Genomic DNA, 19822 nt, shown 5'->3' with positions numbered 1-19822 from the left:
TATGTGGGTTGAAAAGGGAAAAGATAGGGTGAGTGGCAGCTCCAGAGATAAGTGTTATTTCATTTGGCGTTGTGCAGTACAAGCGTAGGCATTTCTGGACCATTCCCTCCTTATCAGCGCTTTGTATTCAGGGACCATTGCCGCCAGCTTGAGGGGATTGTTTTCGTAATGTTGGATGCAGTCAGCGCATGTGGATTTAGTGGACATTTGATGTATTAATGTTTCAATCCTTCAATTAGCTCTTTAATACCATAAGCAAGGTCACTGCTCCAGATGCCTCCACATTATCCTGTTCATCACTGCTTTCCCTACCCCCACGAGATGCCGTAAGTGTTGTCTCTGGTTTTAAAGAGAACAATGGACAAACTCTCTGAACTGTCGAAGGCAATGGGGGTAGACGCGTTGCCCACTGGGGAAAGGGCTGCTCCGTGCGGATCCTGGGACGTGTGATGCAGTGGCTGGGACTGAAGATTGGGCGTCTGGGTTCTTGCACCCGTGTCCCCTTTCTGCGCGGTTTTGGCTATGTGGCATCCCACCACCTCTCACTCCGTCACCACCGCACGTAAGCGTGCCCGTCCTGGATCACTGAGCAGCGTGCATGATAGCCCAGTGCAGTCTGCCATGCCCCAGTCTCAGGGCTGGGCTAGCTGCGTGGCAGGCGAGTGGGCCCACAGCTCATGTGCAGTAGGCGGCCAGGGGTGAGGACCAGTGGGTCCTGACTCCAAGGCCCTGCTTTGGGTTGTGGTTGTCTCGAGACACACAGGGCTCCATCTGCGAGCTTCAGCATCTCTGTCACCGCCACGCAGAGGCATGTCAGGGATTGGCATGCTCTCTCCAGCTGACGCTCGCAGATCCCTGAGCTAGGTTACACCCTCCCGAGACAGCGACGCTGAAGCCTTTGCACCTCGCTGCATTTTTCCTCATCTGTTCCAGTGGCTCCATCGCTGGAGGGGCATTTCGGAGGCCCGTGTCACTGCGGCAGGGTCGGGGGAGCCCACTCGCCTCAGGTAGGCTCCTGCCACACCACATGCCATCCTGTCATGCTTGTGGCAGGCGTAGGGCCTTGACAAGGGAACGCCGGCTGCTGCGAGGGGAATCAAGATTCAACTTACTTGTGCTCCCAGGGCTGCTCTTTGCTCCTGAGCCCAGCTGCTCCCAGAGCATGTCCCGTGGTCTTTGTCCTGGACACACTTAGTGTTCACAGCCTCAGGCGGCTGCTTTAGTCTGCAGAGAGGGGTTAAGGATTTTTCATCTCCCAGTTTGGCTTATAATTGCATCAGGCCTGAATCCAACTGGCCACGAGTGTCCAGAGCACATGCTCCTCAGCCACGGGCTCCACGCCGCTTCCTTTGAAGATCTGTCCCCAAGCGTTGGCTTCCTTGTGCAAAGCATGGCCTGGGCCAGAGAAAGTGAGGGACCCCTGGCACAGCTGGCGAGGACAGCGGGGGCCTGGCCATTGCGAGTGCTCCAGTGCCCACCCCTGACACTTCCCCTGGGAGGGGCTGGCCCCGACGGCACAGGTACGGCAGCCACCGCCCTGCCCGCACAGCCTGTCCTTTGCAACAGCTGGACACTAAACGAAGCAGGGAACCAGGCCATGGCATCCCCGGTTCCCACATTTCTATTTGGCCACAGCCTGGGTGGCCCTTGCTTCTCCCCAACAGCAGGCACGTGCTGCAAAAGGGCATCTTGGTTTCTTGCCGTTAAAACGCTGACGTTCGGACACCTCCTGGCATTACTACACATGTAATCTCCAGTCCTATCCGCTCGTAACTGCAGTCCTGACACTCCCCTCACTCCCACACCGCTGTCCCCACTGGACCTGGGGCCCACTCTTTGAAATAACTGGCAAGCTTATTACCTTTATCACTTCAATCCTCTTAAGGTTAAGTCAATCCTATTAATCAGGCTCGTGATGCAGAGAACCTTATTATTTCAAAGTCAGTCTGCCCATCGGCCCGTTATGATATTAGGACAATAAACTCCAACGCAGAAGGGGGTGCATTTCCAGAGCCGGGCGCGCGGGGGTCATAGGACTCATTAGCGTTAATGACTATTTAAACCTCTCGCGCATCCAGCTACGAACATATCCCCAAAAGGCAAGGAAGCTGCCTCGGTTATTCCCCAGGAGGGGGCAGGCTTCTAAAATCCTAAAAACATGCGACCTCCGCCGGCTGCATGTTCCCATGCCGTGGCTACCCATGGTGCCTCCAGAGCAGCTCTTCCTTCCCGGGAAACGCTGCTGCAGCTCAGCACTTCTAACCTCGGGTGCTGCGATTTCCCGCTGGCAAAGCCAGCCGGCTCGGGACAGCGCCGCGTTGCTGTGGCAGGCACGGCGAGAGTGTCCTCGCTGTGTGTGCAGGCCCCCGGGAAATCGCGTGTGGGCTGGGACGGGAGCAGCCCCTAGCAAGGGACCGCTCCCTGCAGGGTGGCTTCAGAAACCCACGGGCAGGCCTCCTGTTTTCTGCTCAAATCTGTAGGGTCTCGAGGAAACGTCTGTGGGATCCCACTGCTCTTCTCTTGGCACCTTTCCCAGGTGCGGGAGCATACCTGGGTGTGCGTGCAAGCACGTGCCCCCACCAGCACGGGTTGGAGGGGGGAGTCTTGCAGCTGCCTGTGAGCTGGGCCTCGTCACAGAGTCAGCGCCACGCGGTGACCAGTTACAGTTAGCACGGGTTTGGAGACGGCCCTTGCCTGAAAGGGACCGGCTTTGCACCCCCCAGACGCGTGCTGGACGGCTCGACTGTGCGTCTGCTCACGTCCTGACTGCGCTTCGCGAGCGTTAAGCTGCACGTGTGACACCAGCCTGCGTGGCTGTGGGGCCAGGTGTCATCCAGGGACTGAGAGCGCAGGTGGGGTTTAAAGCTGTTCGGGGTTTATCTCCCTGGGGCAAGGCTTCCTTCAGGTGAGTGTGGGGAGCTGAGTGTGCCTTTCCTCTCACGTTGCGTGGGTGCGCACCATGCATCCTGGGCACTAGCTCAGCAATGGCTCGGGCAGCCACCGACTCAGTCCACGGTGGTGGGATTCAGGGGTGGGTCGGGGGAGGCGGACACCCTCGGGGATGCTCTCAGTGAGGTGTCCTGCAGGTTGCTGCCCCTGCCCAAGCTCTGCAAAGGTGGTTGCCTCCTGACTGGCCCGTCGCGTCATAACCTTGGGAACATGGAGGTGCGTTACTGCCATTTGTGGACCGTATCGAGCATCCATCACAGCTGGTCAGAAGTCCCAGAGGGCCTAATTGCCACTAAGGCCGTTTAATAACTGCATGCACTTTCTTTGGAGGCCTGTTTTGGAAGCACCGGCGCGCGTGCCGCAGCTGGCCTGCGTGGGCCCCGTGGCTTCTCTAAAAGGCTGGGGGAGCCAGCCCTGCAGTGCACCAGCATGCCCTCGATCTATTCGGCCGAGCCTCCAGCCTCTGTTGTCTCTGGGTGCGCAACGTGCCAGGGGCTGTGCAGGTTCGGCTGGGTCCAGGCTGAAGCAAATCCCTTAATCGTTTATTAAGCAGCCTCTGACTCTCCTTGCTGGCCTCCCCCTTCCCTCCGCGCTCCGCTGCAGTGAAATCAAGCGTATTATTTCCTTCCGTAGACAAATGAACCCAGCCCCCTTCTCCTGAACCAGGGAGCTTTATTGCTCGTTATTGCATTTATCCAACCTCCGGTACATGAGTGAGGGAGGCCCGGGGAGGGCTTCTGCGGCCACGTGCCTGCTGTGTCTGGCTGCCGGGTGCCAGCTGCTGGCAGGTTGAAGGCCAGGTCCGGAGGAGTGACCCACAGCTGGTCCGGCTCGTGTCTGTCCTGGGAGGCCGGGCCCAGGAGGATGGCACGCAGCATGATGTGGCAGGATACCCTGGGAGCCCACGCAGGAGCGAGGCGAGGGACAGCTTTCCATCGTGTCACGGGCCCCGTGGGGACGTTCAGGTCTGGATGTCACGCCTGCTTGGGAATGGGGACAGGGCCAGCTTGCAGAAAACGAGCACCCAGGGCTCTCAAAGGCCAAGGACTGGAGCTAGAGATCTCCCAGAAACAGGCTGCCACGAGTCTTCGAGCAGGCTGTGGTCGGTACCAGGTGACATCCACGCAAGGCGTTCTCAGCTCTGGTGTCTTTTTGGGTCTTTTGTTTCAGTTTTTGGATTCTCGGCTTCTGAAGTCGCCAAAATTTCTCATGGCTTCAGGCTGGAACGTGGCCTGGGCCATCCCTGAGAGGACGCAGGGCTTGTCTTTGTATTCGAGCTCCGAGGGCAGCCTTGGTTTGGGCCTCGTCGCCTGGCTCTGCAAGCTCTGTGGTCAGTGAAGCTTTTACAGCCCCGGGGCTCCAGCGGCGCGGGCCCGAGGCGTCCCTGCTCCCAACCAGGTCCTCAGTTGACAAAATAAAAAAGCGAACCCTTGGCTGAGCGGAGCTCTAAAACTCCCCGTTCCTGAGATAATTAGTATGTTGGGGAAGTGACAGGAAAGAGAATCAGGCAAAAGCCAAGGTCAGCAGCTGCTAATTAAGAATCAGCACCTCGTGTCAGGCTTGGAATTGAAACATAGACCGGGAGAGACCTGGGCAGATGAAGGCGATGGTGTTACACAGATAGCAGCTCCCAGGATTGGAGAGGGGCTTCACGTTTCACTCCGGCTCGGCTGATAAAAGGGGTGAAACGCAGAGAAAATAGCCAAGGGAAGGAGAGAGTGAGCTCCGGGTCCACGAGCTTGCCGGGCCGTGAGCACGTCTGTCTGAAGAGATCCTCCCAAGGATACTGATTGTAAAGAGCTCATCTTTCCTGCAGACGCAGCAGCGTGGCAGATGCCATCCAGCCAGCTCACGGAGTTGGCCTGGGTGCCAGGGCACTGCTGGGCAGCAGCACTGCATGTCCCCATCTGGACGGTGAACGGCCCAGCAACACGCCCCAATATTTTCCTGTCCCCTTGGCCCTCCCTGAGGTCACCCAGCATTTCAGTCGTTGCTCCAGGTTTTGCAGGGAAGGTCTTGCTCTCTGCTGAAGCCCGTGCATGTGAATTCAGGTCTCCTGGCTGCATCCTTCACAGACCTGAAGGTAGAAGGAGCCTCTGCGGATTACGCTGCCTCTTCTGCAAATGATGCAAGAGCTGGGAATGGCGGTTGGATGCGCCTGTTGTGGCTTTCGAAGGGCCTGAGCCCGACCCGTGTCTGTTGTGCGTCTGTGGCGCAGTGATGGCATCGCTGGAATAGCAGATGTCCTTACTGCAAGGCGAGGGAGGCGGTGGAAGGTAGCGAGTGTCCACGCCGGTGCGTTATTTAGTGGGCTGGGAGCTGAAACGCTCTGGCAGCAACGGGGGGCCGCCGCGCCGCCTTCGCACGCGCTCTGTGTCCTGCTGCCCCTTGGTTTTCTCATGGTGTTTCCAGTAAGAAAAGGCCGAGCTGTCGCAGGGGTGTCAGGGCCAGGGAGATGCTGAGGGCTATCGCTGGAAAGTTGCCACATGCACTGTCTTTAATGGAGGCTCTCGGAGAAAGCAGCGTTCTCCCCGCCACGGCTGTCCTTGGGTCCGGTGGGGTACTGACCATCCATCCCACACACAAAGCAAGGCCCAGACTCATTTAGGGGACGGAGACAGGATCAGCATGACTCCTGGCCTGATTTTGGTCTGAATCCGCATGCAGCCAGTTGCTCGGGGAGCCTGGCCTTTTGACAAGGTGTCGGGGAAGATGGAGGTGCATGTTAAGCTATCACTGAATAGCATTTGATTTCCACGTCCTGTAAATATGTCTAATCTCCCTAACGAGGGGAAAGCAAAGTGCTGGCTATCAATCACGGCGGTCAGTGAGCTGCACTACAGCTGTCAGTCTGCGTGTGAGCAATTGGCTATCTCGGGACTGCAGAGCCGCTATCAATCTTTCTGTGTTTTCCCACGGTAAATATGCCCTGTGCCGTCTGGAGAAAGGGGCCCAGCAGTGCAGCACCTCGGCAGATTAAAGCAGCTCGAGGTCGGGCTGGGCCGCTCTCTAGGTTGCCTGTAGGAATTCGGCTCTGGTTGGAGCACACCGGGGTGAGCCGGTGCCCGCAGGCAAAACGACCCACCGTGACTGGAGCTGGCTGTCTCCCTTGAAGGCAGCCTGACGGTGCCAGCTGGGTGCAGGGCCTGGACACCCCCCTTCTCTCGGGCCCAAGCCTGGGGAGCGCTGTCAGCGCCCTGTGGGCAGAGGACGACGGTCTCCAGGGCAGTCCGTCTGGCACTGCTCAACAACTCGGCTCGCTTGGAGGTGCTGCCTCCTTCCCCAATCTGCTCACCGGCAGCCTGCTTGGAAAGGGCCTTTGGATACAAGCTCAGACCAACTGTCCACCCTCTCCGGAGACTTCCCGCATTCATCCTGAGATGCCAAACTCCCTGGACTGTGGCCATCAAGTGTCAGCCTCTGACGGCTCGCGCTCGGAGCGCGGGAACCGTTCCCTGACGCGGACTGCTTCCCGGTTGCCTGCTCCTCGCCGTCTCTGCACGCGAAAGCTTTTACCTCGCAGTAAGAGCCATTTGTTTCTGTTTGCTTTAAGCGGCTTTCAGAGGAGAGCGTTTGCACGTGAAGTTCATTGGGGACGATGCGCGTGTAGACCAACTCCAAAAAGCGCCTCCCGAAACTACGCTTTGTCTTCATGGAAAACCGACTCTCAGGCCCACCTCATCGCAGTGCCGCTGCTGAGAGCAAGCCGGTGTTCCCCGGGGTGGCAGGCAGCAGGCGTTTGGGTGGGATTGGATTTTAGGGGTTCTCCCATGGGGATTTATTCAGTTTCTGACTCTGCATTGCCTGAGATCTGTTAGCACTTGAATGCATTTCAGGGCTCTCTTTTTAGCCATTCACCGGTGCAGCCCCAGGCACTGAAACCCCTCTCCGGTGCGGTCAGCTCTCTGAATGCAGCTGCAGAAGACAGTGGCGACATCTGCACGCACAAGCAGGGAGCCTAGCAGGAGACGCCCTTAAAACCAGGGCCTAAGTGCCAGCGGTGGTTGTACTAATGACTTGCCATCGCTGGGTGGATTGCTTTTCCAGGGGCTATGTGATGGTGCACGCAGACGGCATGTCTCTCCCACGGGGATGTGGGGGGAGCTGGGGAAGGGGCAGGGGGAGCTGAAGTGTTTTTTCCGTGCAGAGCAGCAGCAATCGTGCAGCTGTACCCTGCCAGGCGCCGTTGTGCAGAGCAGAGCGGAGGACTGGTGACAGTGCACGGTGACCCACCACGGGCTTTCCGTTTCAGGATTTCTTGACCGACCTCATGATGTCTGAGGTGGACCGCTGCGGGGAGAACGAGCACCTCATCTTCCGGGAGAACACGCTGGCCACCAAAGCCATCGAGGAGTACCTGAAGCTCGTGGGGCAGAAATACTTGCAGGATGCCTTAGGTACGTGCACGAGGGAGCCGGGTGGGAGGCCGGGTCGGGTCTGCGAGAGGCCGTCTGTCACCTCCCCTGGCATCCGGGGTCAGGGGGAGGGTGTTGAAGTCTGGCCTTGGTGCTGCCAGGGGCATCACAGCAGCCCTCTCAGGCTGCCAGGAGCCTGCAGCCTACAAGAAACAGGCATGATGTGGAGCAGATTGCAGGGCCCCAGTATCTGCCTCGGGACTATGCCTCCCGGCAGGCCGCGCAGCCAAACAGCGTGGCTCCAGATGGAGGGCCGCATGCTCCGGCGTGCAGGCTGCCGGGTCCCCGTTGCACAGCTGCGCGGGGTCGGGGTGAAGTCAGTGTTCGGTCCTCTGCAGCCGGATCTTCAGCCTGCTTGCAGAGGAGGCAGCAAATTGGTGCATTAAGGGGTCATTTGTGCACCGGGTTTTCTGCCGTAGCATCCAGCCACCCCGCAGTGCTGACCCACGGTGTGTCGCATCCCAGACCCGCAGGCTCTGCAGGGTGCGGATGAGATTGGTCTGTTTAGTGTGACGGCTGTTGCTTTCCGAGTTGTCAGAAGGCCCCGTGCTGGTGTTTAAACACGGCTGGCTCTGGGCAGACTTTCTGCAGCTGCAGACCCAGCTTTGGGGCAGAGCGGGGAGAAGCTCCCCGCACACGGACAGCACCGCACGTCGAGGAGGAGGGGTGTCCCCCATGGAAGCCAGTCTCCTAGGCTTGGCCAGAGGGTCCCTGGGCCAAGGGTCCAGCCTGGTGCCTGCATGCATGACCCTCCCTGTCTGGCTGGCCACTATTCCTCTCATGGTGCTGGCTGCGTGTCAGGGTCCTTGTAGTGGGCAGGTGGGGTGGTTCGTGCCGAAACGCTGGAAGGGCCAGGGTAAAAATCTTACGTCTGGAGATGGATGGAAGGATCCACAAACAGGTTCAGTCCGAGCCCCCGAGGGGAGAGAGGGTGCGATTTGTTCCCGCTGTCTAATGATTTGCAGCTGACGGCTGGCCTGCGAGGAGATTACCTTTACAAAATGCTAAAAAATCTGGAGATTAATGAAAGGCCAGGCTTTCAGGCTACTCCCCTGCCACGGCGAGAAGTGCCTATTCCGCAGCTGCCTTCGGCTGGCATGGGAGGTGGCGGCAGGGGTTGCTGGCTGTTTGGGGCAATGATTGTTCATAGGTCTCTTATCAGGGAAGCATTCATCTTGGTGTCACCAGGTAATACAGCAGCACATGGTGCTTCCCTGTAAACCATGTAATAGGGCAGGATAATAACAGCAGGCATCACCTCCAGGCAGGCAGGCAGGCAGGCAGCGAGGCTCCAAGCTCCCCGCTCGAGCCGCAGATACTTTGGACGGGCTCGCTGGTGAATAATTAAAATCGGTTCCGGGCGACAGAAGGGAGAGAGTACGTAGGCGAACCGTGGGGTGTGCGTGGGAAGGGGAAGGCCGCGGCTCTCCGGGAGCCAGGGCAAAGTGCTTGGGCTGAGCAGGGAGGTGCCTTGTCCTCACTGCGCACCAGGCAGGGAAGGAGCCAAGCTCTGCCCGAGCCCTTCCGTCCGGGGGCATTGGAGAGGGCAGCCTGGGCACCACGTTGGCATGATGCTGTTGCGTGCATGGCACGGGACTAGCCGACCAGCACGGCTACCTCTGGGGTCTCTTCTTCAGCTGCACGCAGCTCCCATGGGGCACAGCAGCTCATCCCAGGGTCCTGGGGCTGGCTGGCCCTGCCTCCAGCCTCCGCACGCCACGAGCCGATGGCAGAGTGACCATGCAGGGGTGCAGCCTGCATGCTCGCGTCACCCTGTCCAACATGGAGTAGTGCTGGGGAAGCCAGGCCTCCCGCTGGGGCTTCTGGTATTGATCCATAAAGCAGGGCTCCAAACCCCGCCAAGCTACAGTGAGTTATGCTTGCCAGACAGCTCTCCAGCTGGCTGGATGAGGACGGGCCCAGCCATGTCCTCCTACCCTGCAGTCCCCATCCTTAGTCCCGTGTGCCAGGAGCTGGGTGAACCCCTTACGCCCGGGGACTTGCAGCATCCCTCTCTGCCTTGTCACCAGAGGCCACCTCTGTCTGTGTTGCAGGGGAGTTTATCAAAGCGCTGTATGAGTCCGATGAAAACTGCGAGGTGGACCCCAGCAAGTGCTCGTCCTCGGACCTTCCTGAACATCAGAGCAACCTGAAAATGTGCTGCGAGCTGGCCTTCTGCAAAATCATCAACTCCTACTGGTCAGTGTCTCTGCAAACCTGGGGGCGCCGAGGCTGGCGAACGGGCATGTCTGTGCTTGAGACGCAGTCGCTGGCACATGCGAAATGAAAAGGAGCCAGAGATCCAGATTATTTGCTTGTTTGATTAATAACTAGCTAAAAATAACTGAGGGGGCTCTAGGAAGTCAGTCTAAATAGAGGCTCAACAAGTGATGCAGGGGGAGTGAAGGATGCGTCAGGGAATTGGCCTCTTCAGCCATTCCTCGAGAAAAAGGCTGAAGTAACCGGGATGCTGTTCTCAGTGATTCTCGAGGACTTAATTGGGTGACAGGCATCTGGGATTGGCCAAGGTACCCTCATACTTAAAGATCTTGCTTTAAATAGAGTCTGCAGATTCATCCGCAGGGGAGAGAGAGGAAAGAGGTCTACAATAACTGAAAATTGTTATAATTACGACATGATTTGGACATCTGGAGAGTTTCAGCGTAAGCAGAAATTTGGCGTGTGAAAACTTGTTACAGGGAAGTTGGTAGTGATTGATGAAGGCCCTCGCTGCAAACCACATCCCATCCTTCGCTGTGCAGTTTAGTGGCTCCAGCCTCCCAGCCTGCGAGAGCCACCGGGGCTGCACGTGACTGCCGGCACCCGTGGGGTGGAGGGTTTGCTCTGCAGTAGCATTTGACCCGTCCAGAGCATTCGGGCTTGAAATCTGCCAGCGTGGCTGGGCAAGAGGGACAAAGCACTGCGGCTCGGCTCCTTTGCAGGCAGGCAGCCGTGTGTTGGCCATGTGAGGTATACTGCAGCAAGGGGGTTCAGGGCAGGGGGGTCTGGGTTTCCACGGGCAATGTTGGCAGCAGATCCCAGCTATACTGGGCTTTTGGATGAAACCACTCCTTTTTTAAAGTGAGCAGGCTCTGTCCAGTCTACATGCCTAAAACTAGCCTTTGCTGTCTCAAGTGGGAAGAGCCCTGGGCTGCCCAAGGTGGGCAGAGACGGAGCAGACGGAGCAGGAACGTTTGTGCACAGGCAGAAGCAGATGGGCAGGAGCTAGCGAGGACACAGAGCGCTGCTGGCTCTCGCCTGCTGGGTCACTCAGTGGCCGAGGACCTGTAGCGTGGTGCTCGGATGCAGGGTACACGCACCCGGGAGGGGACGTGAAACCCAGCGGTCCTGAGCTCGGGTGCAGCCGAGCCTGACAGACTGATGGCTTCTGCCCTGGGCAGCGCTGGTCTTGCCCCCGAGTGCTAGTGCTGGGAGGGATACTTGCTTGTTAGCACCCCGAGACCTGGCTCTGCTGGAGCCCGTGAGCAGCACACGGAGCCGGAGCGGTGTCCCCAGCCGTGCTCCAGGTCAGAGCCCCTCTCGTAGTCATGGCTGACGGGTGGCACTGTCCTGGGCAGGCCAGCGTCCCAGGCCGGGTGTAGCCTGTGTGGTGTTGTCTGCCCGTGCCAGGCAGGACACCCAGCACGCTCGGTGCATTTTCCCTCTGGGCCCTGCAGAGACCGGGGCTCCTGCTGTTGGCTAAACTGGCTGCTCTCCGGTGAGCTGTGGGCAGAGACCCCCATCCATCTCCCTCCTGGGTTTGTTTCTTTCCACTGGGTGCTGTAGTTGAATCGCTTTGCTTTTCAAATGTGGAGTCAGCTGGCTTCCTGGGAGTGCCGGCCCTGTGCCAGAGACCACCCGAGGTGCGGTGGGATCCATTGTCCAGCCGCCCTTCGGGGTGGGGGTATCCAGCAGATCAGTAGCACAGGTGGACCAGGAAGAGGTGGGAGGATGGCAGCGGGGCGGGCACAAGACAGCAGGCTTTTAATGCTAAGGCCGAACGTCCAGCCCAGGGAGCTGGCTGGGAATGGGCACGAATGGGCCTTAAGTCCCAAATCCAGTTCCTGGCCTGCTTTTCTTGCAGCCGGAAATCTTCCCATATGGTCCCCTGGGTACTCCCCCAGAGGGTAAGGACCTACTACTGCTGTCTGTTAGATGAGCTCCTCCCTTAGATGTAGAGATGGAGGCTTCTGGTGGTGAAGAGCCAGAGTTCGTGCCCTGGGAAGAAGCCAGAGGGAAAGGGGTTTTGGTAGGCGAGTCCTTCCTCTTGGCAGGCGGAGCATCCCAGCGGCTCCTGGCCAAGAGCAGCCCGAGGTGCCTAGTCCTGAACTGACGAGCCCTGGCTTCTCTTGGCAGCGTCTTCCCCAGGGAGCTCAAAGAGGTTTTTGCTTCGTGGAGACAAGAGTGCAGCAACCGTGGCCGCCCGGATATCAGCGAGCGCCTCATCAGTGCCTCCTTGTTCCTCCGGTTCCTCTGTCCAGCCATCATGTCCCCTTCCCTCTTCAATCTCCTCCAGGAGTACCCCGACGACCGCACTGCACGCACTTTGACCCTCATTGCCAAGGTCACGCAGAACCTCGCCAACTTTGCAAAGTGAGTCTGGGGGGCCCGAGGGCTGAGCTGGGAGAGCGTGAAGGGAAGGTGGGCTTGCAGCCTCGTTGGTTTTGAAGGCCGTGCTCGGTGCTGGGCTCACACACCTTGAAGGCCTCTGTCCTGTGTGCCAGCATGGAGCAGGCATCCGTGTGCCACGCTGCCAGCATCCCGCAGCCTGAGCCGTGGGGACCCCGCTCTCCCTGAAGTCAGGGAATACGGACAGGGACCTCAAGGGAAGCAGGACCAGGGTGTGGTGAGACAGGGGTCCCTGGGATTGCCGAGATGAGCAGCTGGCGGGGCAGTTCGTGCCACGTGTGGTGGCTGTGTTGGCAGCCAGGCTGAGACCTGCTTGTTGCACTCACCGTGGAACAGCTGCAGGTGGGAAACGCTGCGCAGACTGAGGGGCCGTTTGAAGTCCCGCTGCGGGACAGGCCGTAGCCAGAGGTAGCTGGACGCCAGGCTGCGGCCAAGCCCTAGGTAGAGGGGCTTGCACAGATGCCTGTGCTTCTTCTGCAAGGTCAGTGCCCTGCAGCCACACACCCATTATTTTCCAAAACAACGGGCAGTGGTCTGTTCTCAACCCAGAGTGGCAGATTGGCCGTCATTGAAACGCCTGGTTTCTAAATTGGCCAGGCTTGGTACAGAAGGCACCTCGCTTGCCATGACCAAAGGCGTGTGGATTTTAGCTGTCCCGCTGGAGGCACCGCTCTGACCAAACCCTAGATACCGCCGGTGTCAGTAGACCTACATGTAGGAAAGCTTTTTCTCCCCGGATCTGAGCTCAGTGACCCTCGTAGTTATTGAAATGAGCTCCTCTGAACTCAGAGGCTATGAAAAGGAGCTGGGGAAGCTATCAATTTCTAGCTAGGCGCAGAGGTTTGGTGGAAACAAAGCAAGAGATTTCTGAAAATCTTTCCACCGGTTCTGGTAGCAGCTCTGAGCTCCTTATCCTGAGCTCTGATAACAAACCAATGCGCTCTTGGAAACGGGCACGGACAATTCCAGTCTAAAGCTTCTTAGATGTGGAAACGAGTCGAATGTGCAGCCTGGCAGCCAGCCACGCGGGCATGCATGCATGCACACGGAAGGAGACATGCAAGTGTGTTACACTGGGTGACAGGCACTCTCTGTGCATCTGCCCTCCCCTTTGCTCAAAGGTTTTCAGGTTTCGAGTCTAAGAGAAGAATCCAGCCCTGCGAGAGGATGGGGTCCGTTGACAAAGGGATGGGCCATCCCATGCCCGATTGCAAAGTGCTGCTTTGTGTTACTTGGCTTCAAATGCTTACAAACGCAGAGGCAGCAAGGCTCAGCTGGCCATAGCTAGGCTGTGCGTGGAGTGCATGCCCGGACATCCCAGTTCTGGCCTGCCCTGCCTTCAGCCTGGCTTGCTTTTGCTTTGTCCCGGGTGCAGCCTGCTCTGTCAGTGCCCACAGCCACTCTCAGCAGCACCCTGGGCTCTGCCGACCGGTCCATGCACCTGAGCCGGTAGCCATGCCCTGTTGTTGGGTTTGAGCTCAAGGCCTGGCTGAGACACCGCCTTCGTTTGACTTGTGACTCATAACAAGTCTACACCTGAAAGAGAAAGTGCTTGTGAATTCAGCCCAGTTCCTGCTCTCCACTCTAAAGCAGGAAGGCGCCCCCGGCTCTTCTGGAGCCGTTTGAAGCGTCTTGGCTTTGCTCTTAACGTAACAGGGACTGTGATGACGTGTCTTTGCCCAAGAGCCAAGCATGCTTGGCTTGATGAGGCAGTGTGGGAGCGATGCTGCAGCCAGGATAGTCTGGGAAACATGCAAGGGGCAGGGATATTTAAGGGGGTGACATCTTCTATTGGACCAGCGGCACAGATGGGTGAGATCTGGGATGAGCTTTTGAGCACAAAGTCTCTCAAGAAAAGAGCGGCAAGACCCTTGCATCACCATTTCAAGTTCTCCTTACCTGGCAGTAAGTGTATTCAAAGCTTGACTCTCAAGGCATTCGCATGCCAGGCACATCCGCACCTTCCCAGCTTTCACACTTGGGAACAGACGCTGTCTCTCTCGTGCAGACAGCGGAGACGCGGCTCGCCTGCTCTGGCAGGAGGGCTGTGAGCAGTGATGTTGTTTGCTGGTGCCCTGGGGTGGCTGCAGCGTCCCGGCACTCAGCTGTGGCCTGTCGCTTTGCCCGTGGCAGAGAGCTGGGACAGGCAGGTGCGCTCCAGGGCTGGTCAGCAACACGCTGGGAATAAGAAGGCTGTGCATTTGCAATGGCTGCTCAAGCCAGCCCCAGTGCTAGGTCCTAATGGGCACAGGATTTTAGGTGCTTGCTTGAGTCCAAAAAAACCAAGAAAAGCTTCTGTTTCTTTATTGGGTTTGGCATTGACACAGAGCTGACTCAAAAGCAGAGGGGCAAAAGCAGAACCAGCCTCCAGCTGCAAGAGATGCCCCAGAGCTCAGGGGCGTTTGGATTATGGGTGCGGGCACCTCTGGTCTGCAAAACCAGAGGGTGAGGCCTCTCTGAGTCCCTCTTCATCCCAGATATCAAAGATGGGGATGAGGCACTCTAGGGTTCCCGGCTCATCTTCGTTCACCTCCTGGCCATTCCCGGGGTTACAGTTAGTGTGATGGGCTCCTTAACTGACAGCAAACAATAGCATTCACTGGCTATCAGGGACATGTCCTCAGCACGGGGTGGGATGTACTCCTCTGTCAAACAGAGCTTTGCTGTCAAGCTTTCATGTTGATTTCCAAGGTCCAGATCTCACTTGAATAAGTGTTTTCCTAGGCCCTAAATGATCCTGGGTCCTAAGCAGTGTGTTCGTTCACTGCATATCTTAAAAACTCAGCAAGAGAAGAGGACTTTGGAAGCAAGGCTTCGACCTGCTCCTGTATGGGATGCTCCCATATGGGATGTTCAATGATCACGGGCTCTGTCTAAGATCCATGTACCTGTCTTCATAGATTTGGCAGCAAAGAGGAATATATGTCCTTTATGAACCAGTTTCTGGAGCACGAATGGACGAACATGCAGCGATTCCTCCTGGAAATTTCCAATCCTGAGACCATCTCCAATACAGCTGGCTTTGAAGGCTACATCGACCTTGGCCGGGAACTGTCGACTTTGCACTCTCTGCTCTGGGAGGTCATTTCTCAGCTTGAACAGGTACCTTCTGCGGGCGCGCGTGGGGCGAGCCCGGGCAGTCCCCAGGAGGTTCGTGTTCACCATACCGCCCAGCTTTGGCACACAAACTGCTCGCAAGCGTGGCCAGTACTGGCTCCCCAGAAGGTATATGTTGGTAGTGCCAGCTCCAGCCATTAGCACTTTGCACTTCTGCAGCCTCTGTGCCTGCTGCCAGCGCGGCTCGTGCCTTGCAGCCCCTGCGACAAGCAGGTCTAAGCAAATCCTTTGCACTATGGTGAAATCAAGGCAGGGATGAGGGCTCGGGAGCCACAGCCATCCAGTCCTCTGCGCTGAGCACTAGGCCTTGCTTTTGTCTCAGGGAGCAAAGTGCCCCAGAAGGACCTGGATGTGCCTCCTCATTGCAGCTTTTGCTGCAGAGGTCAAGAGAGCCCGGGCTGCACTTGGATCCTCCACGAGGCTGCTCTGTGCTGTTCAAAACACACAAGGAGCACGGGCCTTCTCCAGGCACCCTGCCCCCTCGTCCCAGGCAGCCCCAGGCCCACACAGGTGTGGATGAACAGCTGAGGGCCCAGGTTTCCCTTTACATGGAAAAGCAGCGGCAAATGCTCCTCTCCCTGTTCCTCTCCAGGCCATGGCAACGAAACTGGGGCCTTTGCCTCGGATTCTGAGGGACGTCAACACAGCGCTCAATAACCCGGCGTGCGTGCAGGTCTCGGTCACGGCCGACCACGCCGTGTCGACGCCCAGCGCTGGCAACAGCATCTCTGCGGGGCTGCAGAAAATGGTGATAGAGAATGACTTATCTGGGTAAGAGCGTGTGCGAGAGAGCCTGAGACTGCCGTGTCGGGAGGAAAGCCTCCGGGAGGCTGGGCACTAGGTCCTGGGTGTGGATCCGCTCTCTTAGTGCTGCCAGCCAAGGAGGGTGGGGTGCTGAGCAAAACGAGCCTGGGATCCAGGACTGCTCTCCTGTCCGCTCAGCCTGCGGTCACAGCTCGGCTGAGTGCCGGGATGCTGCAGTCCTGGATCCCTGGCTCTTCTTGTGAGCGCTGGAGAGGGCCGTCCTGCGAACATATACAGTGCGTGCGGTGGCCTTCACCTTCCTTGGGAGCTCCCGGCCATGAAAGGTTTGCAAGGCTGGGCCTGTCCAGCTCACGGGGCACTGAACTGGTGTCGGATCTAACTCCCTGGCTGCTACCTGAACCCCCTCTGCTAGGAGCTTGCGGGTCAGGGATTTCCTCCCGCCCTGCCTGTGTTATATCAGAACTGATGCACCAAACCCCTAGCTATTTTCCCTAAGCAATAGCACACCAGCGCAGTCCCCCAGTGCATGCCGGCTGGGCTCATGATGGGAGGAACAGCATTTGTGGGGGGGGTGCTGACTCCTTTGCAGACCTATCCGGGGAGTTGTCCCTGTGCTGGTGGAGGGTGAATCAGAGCCCACACAGATGCAAAGCGGATCTCGAATGGAAACGCCCATTATTTAACAATTTAATTATGGATGAAAGACGGTGCAAGGCAGCCGGACTGGCTCCGCTCAGAGCTTTCATCTCTGATGCACCCCAGCGTGGGGTACAGCTGTTTCCATGCTGAGCCAGGGAGCGCTCCTAAGAACGGCGCGCGCCGGTCCCGACACTGCCTCGCCAACGCACCGTCTTTGATCAGAGGTGCATTTGCGTTAAGCTGCTGCAAAGCCCTCTCTGTGTCAGCCACTGCAAATCGATGCAGCCACCTGGGGCAGCAGGAGGAGCAGGGGTCTGGTCCTCAGCCCTCTGAGCTGTCTGCCTTTTCGCGGAGAGCAGCCGCCACAGGGGCTGTTTGCTGTTTGCAGTGTGGTAGCACGTAGGTGCCTAGGTCTACCTGGGTGTCTGCCGTTGCGTGGGGCACTGACACCACAGCACACAAAGGAAATCGTTGCCCCCGAGAGCTTGCAATATAAGAGTCCGCTCGCTCTGTCTGTTCCCGTGGATTTCCCCAGCCGCCTGTCCGTCTGCCTGAACCTGAGCAAAGGGCCGGTGTTGGGCAGGATGAGTGACAGCAATTGTAGTGTCTGATGGAGCGCTCCCCAGAGCACGTCCCGACAGGGCCTCTGTCCTGCACCCAGCTAGACCCTTGTGTCCTGCTCTTCACCGTGCCCTCACTCATGCCTGATGCCCACACCTCCCCGCTCGCACGGAGGACAGCCCAGCAGCACACGGGTACTTCCAGGCGTGTTGTCCCCTCCTCTACCCAGGCTTTTCCCCCGTGATGGAGCAAGGCAGAGCCCCCGCATGCTGGCTTGTTTCTACCCAACTGGCGATGCCGTTTTCCCCAGTGGTCTGCTGCTGCAGTGTAGCATTCACCGATCTTCTCTCTTCTTCCCCCTTCCCCTTGTGCCTTTGTCTCCCTGCAGTCTGATAGATTTCACCCGGTTACCGTCTCCCACCCCTGAAAACAAGGACTTGTTTTTTGTCACAAGGTCTGCTGGGGCCCAGCCCTCCCCTGCCCGCAGCTCCAGCTATTCGGAGGCCAATGAGCCTGATGTGCAGATGTCCAATGGCAGCAAGAGTTTGTCCATGGTGGACTTGCAGGACAATCGTGTCTTGGACGGCGGGGCCAACGCACCCGGGACTGCTGACTCTCTCAATGACAGTCAGTCGTCCATGGGGCAGTTACAGGGCGTATGGACCACACGAACTCAGCAGAACAATGTGGCGGGCATGGCCACGGTGCGCCGGGTCGGCCAGACCCCCACCACCCCCAATGCCGAGAGCGCTCCTGGCCGGCCCCAACTCCTGGCACCGCTGTCCTTCCAAAACCCGGTGTACCAGATGGCTGCCGGGCTGCCGCTGTCGCCCCGTGGCCTGGGGGACTCGGGCTCGGAGTGCCACAGCTCCCTCAGCTCCCACAGCAACAGCGAGGAGCTGACGGCCAACAAGCACGGCTTCGCCGCGCCTGCGGCAGCCGAGGACTTTGCCCGGCGGACGGGGGAGCTGGCCCGCCGGCAGCTCTCGCTGACGGAGAAGGGCGGGCAGCCCACCATGCCCCGGCAGAACAGCGCCGGGCCGCAGAGGCGGATAGACCAGCCGCCCCCGCCCCCGCCGCCCGTCACCAGGGGCAGGACGCCGCCCTCGCTGCTCAACACGGTCCAGTACCAGCGCCCATCCAGTGGGAGCATGATGTCCTCCTCGCCCGACTGGCCGGGTAGTGGGGCCCGCCTGCGCCAGCAGTCCTGCTCCTCCAAGGGCGACAGCCCTGAGATGAAGCAGCGCACCATGCACAAGCAGGTGAGTCCCGGGGGTCCCGCTGAGCGCAGACAGCTGGGGGCGGGCAGGGGAGCCGGGTGCGAACTCTGGAGCGAGGGAGGATTGGAATTCGAGTCCCCGCTTCAGCACCACGCGTGGACGGGGGGCCGGGCTCTGCCACGATGCTCTGTCCACCTGGAGACACAGGCCATCCCCAGAGGGGAGCAGCGAAGTCCCTGTCACCCCACAGCACGGGCTGCATCCGTATTCCCCGCCAGTGTGCGGCGGTCTCAGGGCTGTAGACAGCCACGACCCTACGATGCTGACGGCCCGCGCTGCCCTTCTGCCCTGCCCTGCCATCCCGTCACTGCTTTGCCTATCCGTGTGCAAGCTGCTCATCCCATGCCACCGTCAACCCGACTCCATCTCATGGACGAGGACCAGGACCTCCGCCGTGTCAGTCTCTGTCCTGTTGCGACCGCTTCGCCCAATGTGGCATTCCCAGAAACTCCCCCTCTTGTCAGTTGTGTCCTTGAGCCTCCCCAGCAGATGCAGTCTCGGACGGGTGAGGTGGAGGAGCAGGGAGAAGCAAAGGCGCTTTGTAGCACTCGGGGTCCCTGTGAAGCCGAAAGAACTGTTTGTCTCTGTTCAGTCTCCCCTCTGTCCCCAGATGTAGGAACTGGTTCCCTAGGCTGATATGGGGGGGCGGGTTTCAAACTGCTCCCCTGGAAAGATGAATTGCACAAGGATGAGGGGACCTCAACCAGAGATGTTTTGAAATAATGCAAGTGTAAAGAATGGGGGTAACTCACAGCGCAGCACAAAGGTGCCTTTAGGTCCAGGTGCTGAACCGGACGGGTGTAACCACTCCTCTCTTCCAAGGCACCCGTGGAGCCCTTTACCGGGCTGCCCACTACAGGCCATTTTATCCATCTGCTTGGGAGCGGTTCTGTGTCCGGTGTATTGATCCATGAGTGCAGGCATTCACAAGCGTGCCGTGTACAAGTGTCTGTGTAATCAGGTCCAATGCTGGTAATGTGGGGAGGGTGTTGGGTTTTACGAAGCGCCAGGGCCCGTTCAGCAATGGGGCCTGTTCCACAGTGTTTCTGCTGAGCTGAATGAATGCCCAGGGACGCTCAGGAAAGCTCCAGGCACTGTGTTTGCAAATCCCTCTCCTCACTCTCCCCAAAGTTTTCCCCCGCAAGATGCCTTTCCCAGCTTCAGTCTGCATATTCTGCGTGTGTGACCAGGGCACATAAATCAGAATGAAACTGCTTGTTCCTATTCAGCCATGTTTAATGCTGTTTGAGAGCAAATAAATCCCATCAAGTGGCTGTTTCATCAGAAGGCCCGAGTCTCTGCTGCCGCTGGCTGGAAGCTCGCACGGCCAGGTCTTTGCTTGATTTCTCTCACTGAATCTGATTCTGAGCTGTGCCGAGCTGGAGCAGTGTCTGAGATCAGACGAAAAAACCATGGCAGGGTGCAAGGGGCCAACTCCCGTGTTACTGGCACTGACAAGGCTTGAGA

The 19822-nt window shown here is 58.4% G+C and overlaps 1 protein-coding gene across 10 annotated transcripts in view; it reads left to right on the top strand.

Annotated features, from left to right (window-relative positions):
• Positions 1 to 19822, top strand: part of DAB2IP (DAB2 interacting protein) — a 263142-nt gene that overhangs the window by 227162 nt on the left and 16158 nt on the right. For 9 of the 10 annotated variants that reach the window (XM_090021168.1, XM_090021172.1, XM_090021169.1 and 6 more), the window contains 6 exons: positions 7202 to 7346; positions 9419 to 9563; positions 11721 to 11957; positions 14894 to 15095; positions 15703 to 15881; positions 17464 to 18337. In XM_090021168.1, the coding sequence (XP_089877294.1) occupies positions 7202 to 7346; positions 9419 to 9563; positions 11721 to 11957; positions 14894 to 15095; positions 15703 to 15881; positions 17464 to 18337 (1782 nt within the window). The remainder of the gene's footprint in view (positions 1 to 7201; positions 7347 to 9418; positions 9564 to 11720; positions 11958 to 14893; positions 15096 to 15702; positions 15882 to 17463; positions 18338 to 19822) is intronic. The other variant, XM_090021167.1, reaches the window with a different exon arrangement.

Source organism: Crocodylus siamensis, chromosome 11 (genome assembly GCF_052110815.1).
Source record: "Crocodylus siamensis isolate JL-2025a chromosome 11, ASM5211081v1, whole genome shotgun sequence".
NCBI classification, from domain to species: Eukaryota; Metazoa; Chordata; order Crocodylia; family Crocodylidae; genus Crocodylus; species Crocodylus siamensis.
Note: the sequence above shows the minus strand (reverse complement) of the source record. Positions and strands in the feature narration are given on the sequence as shown.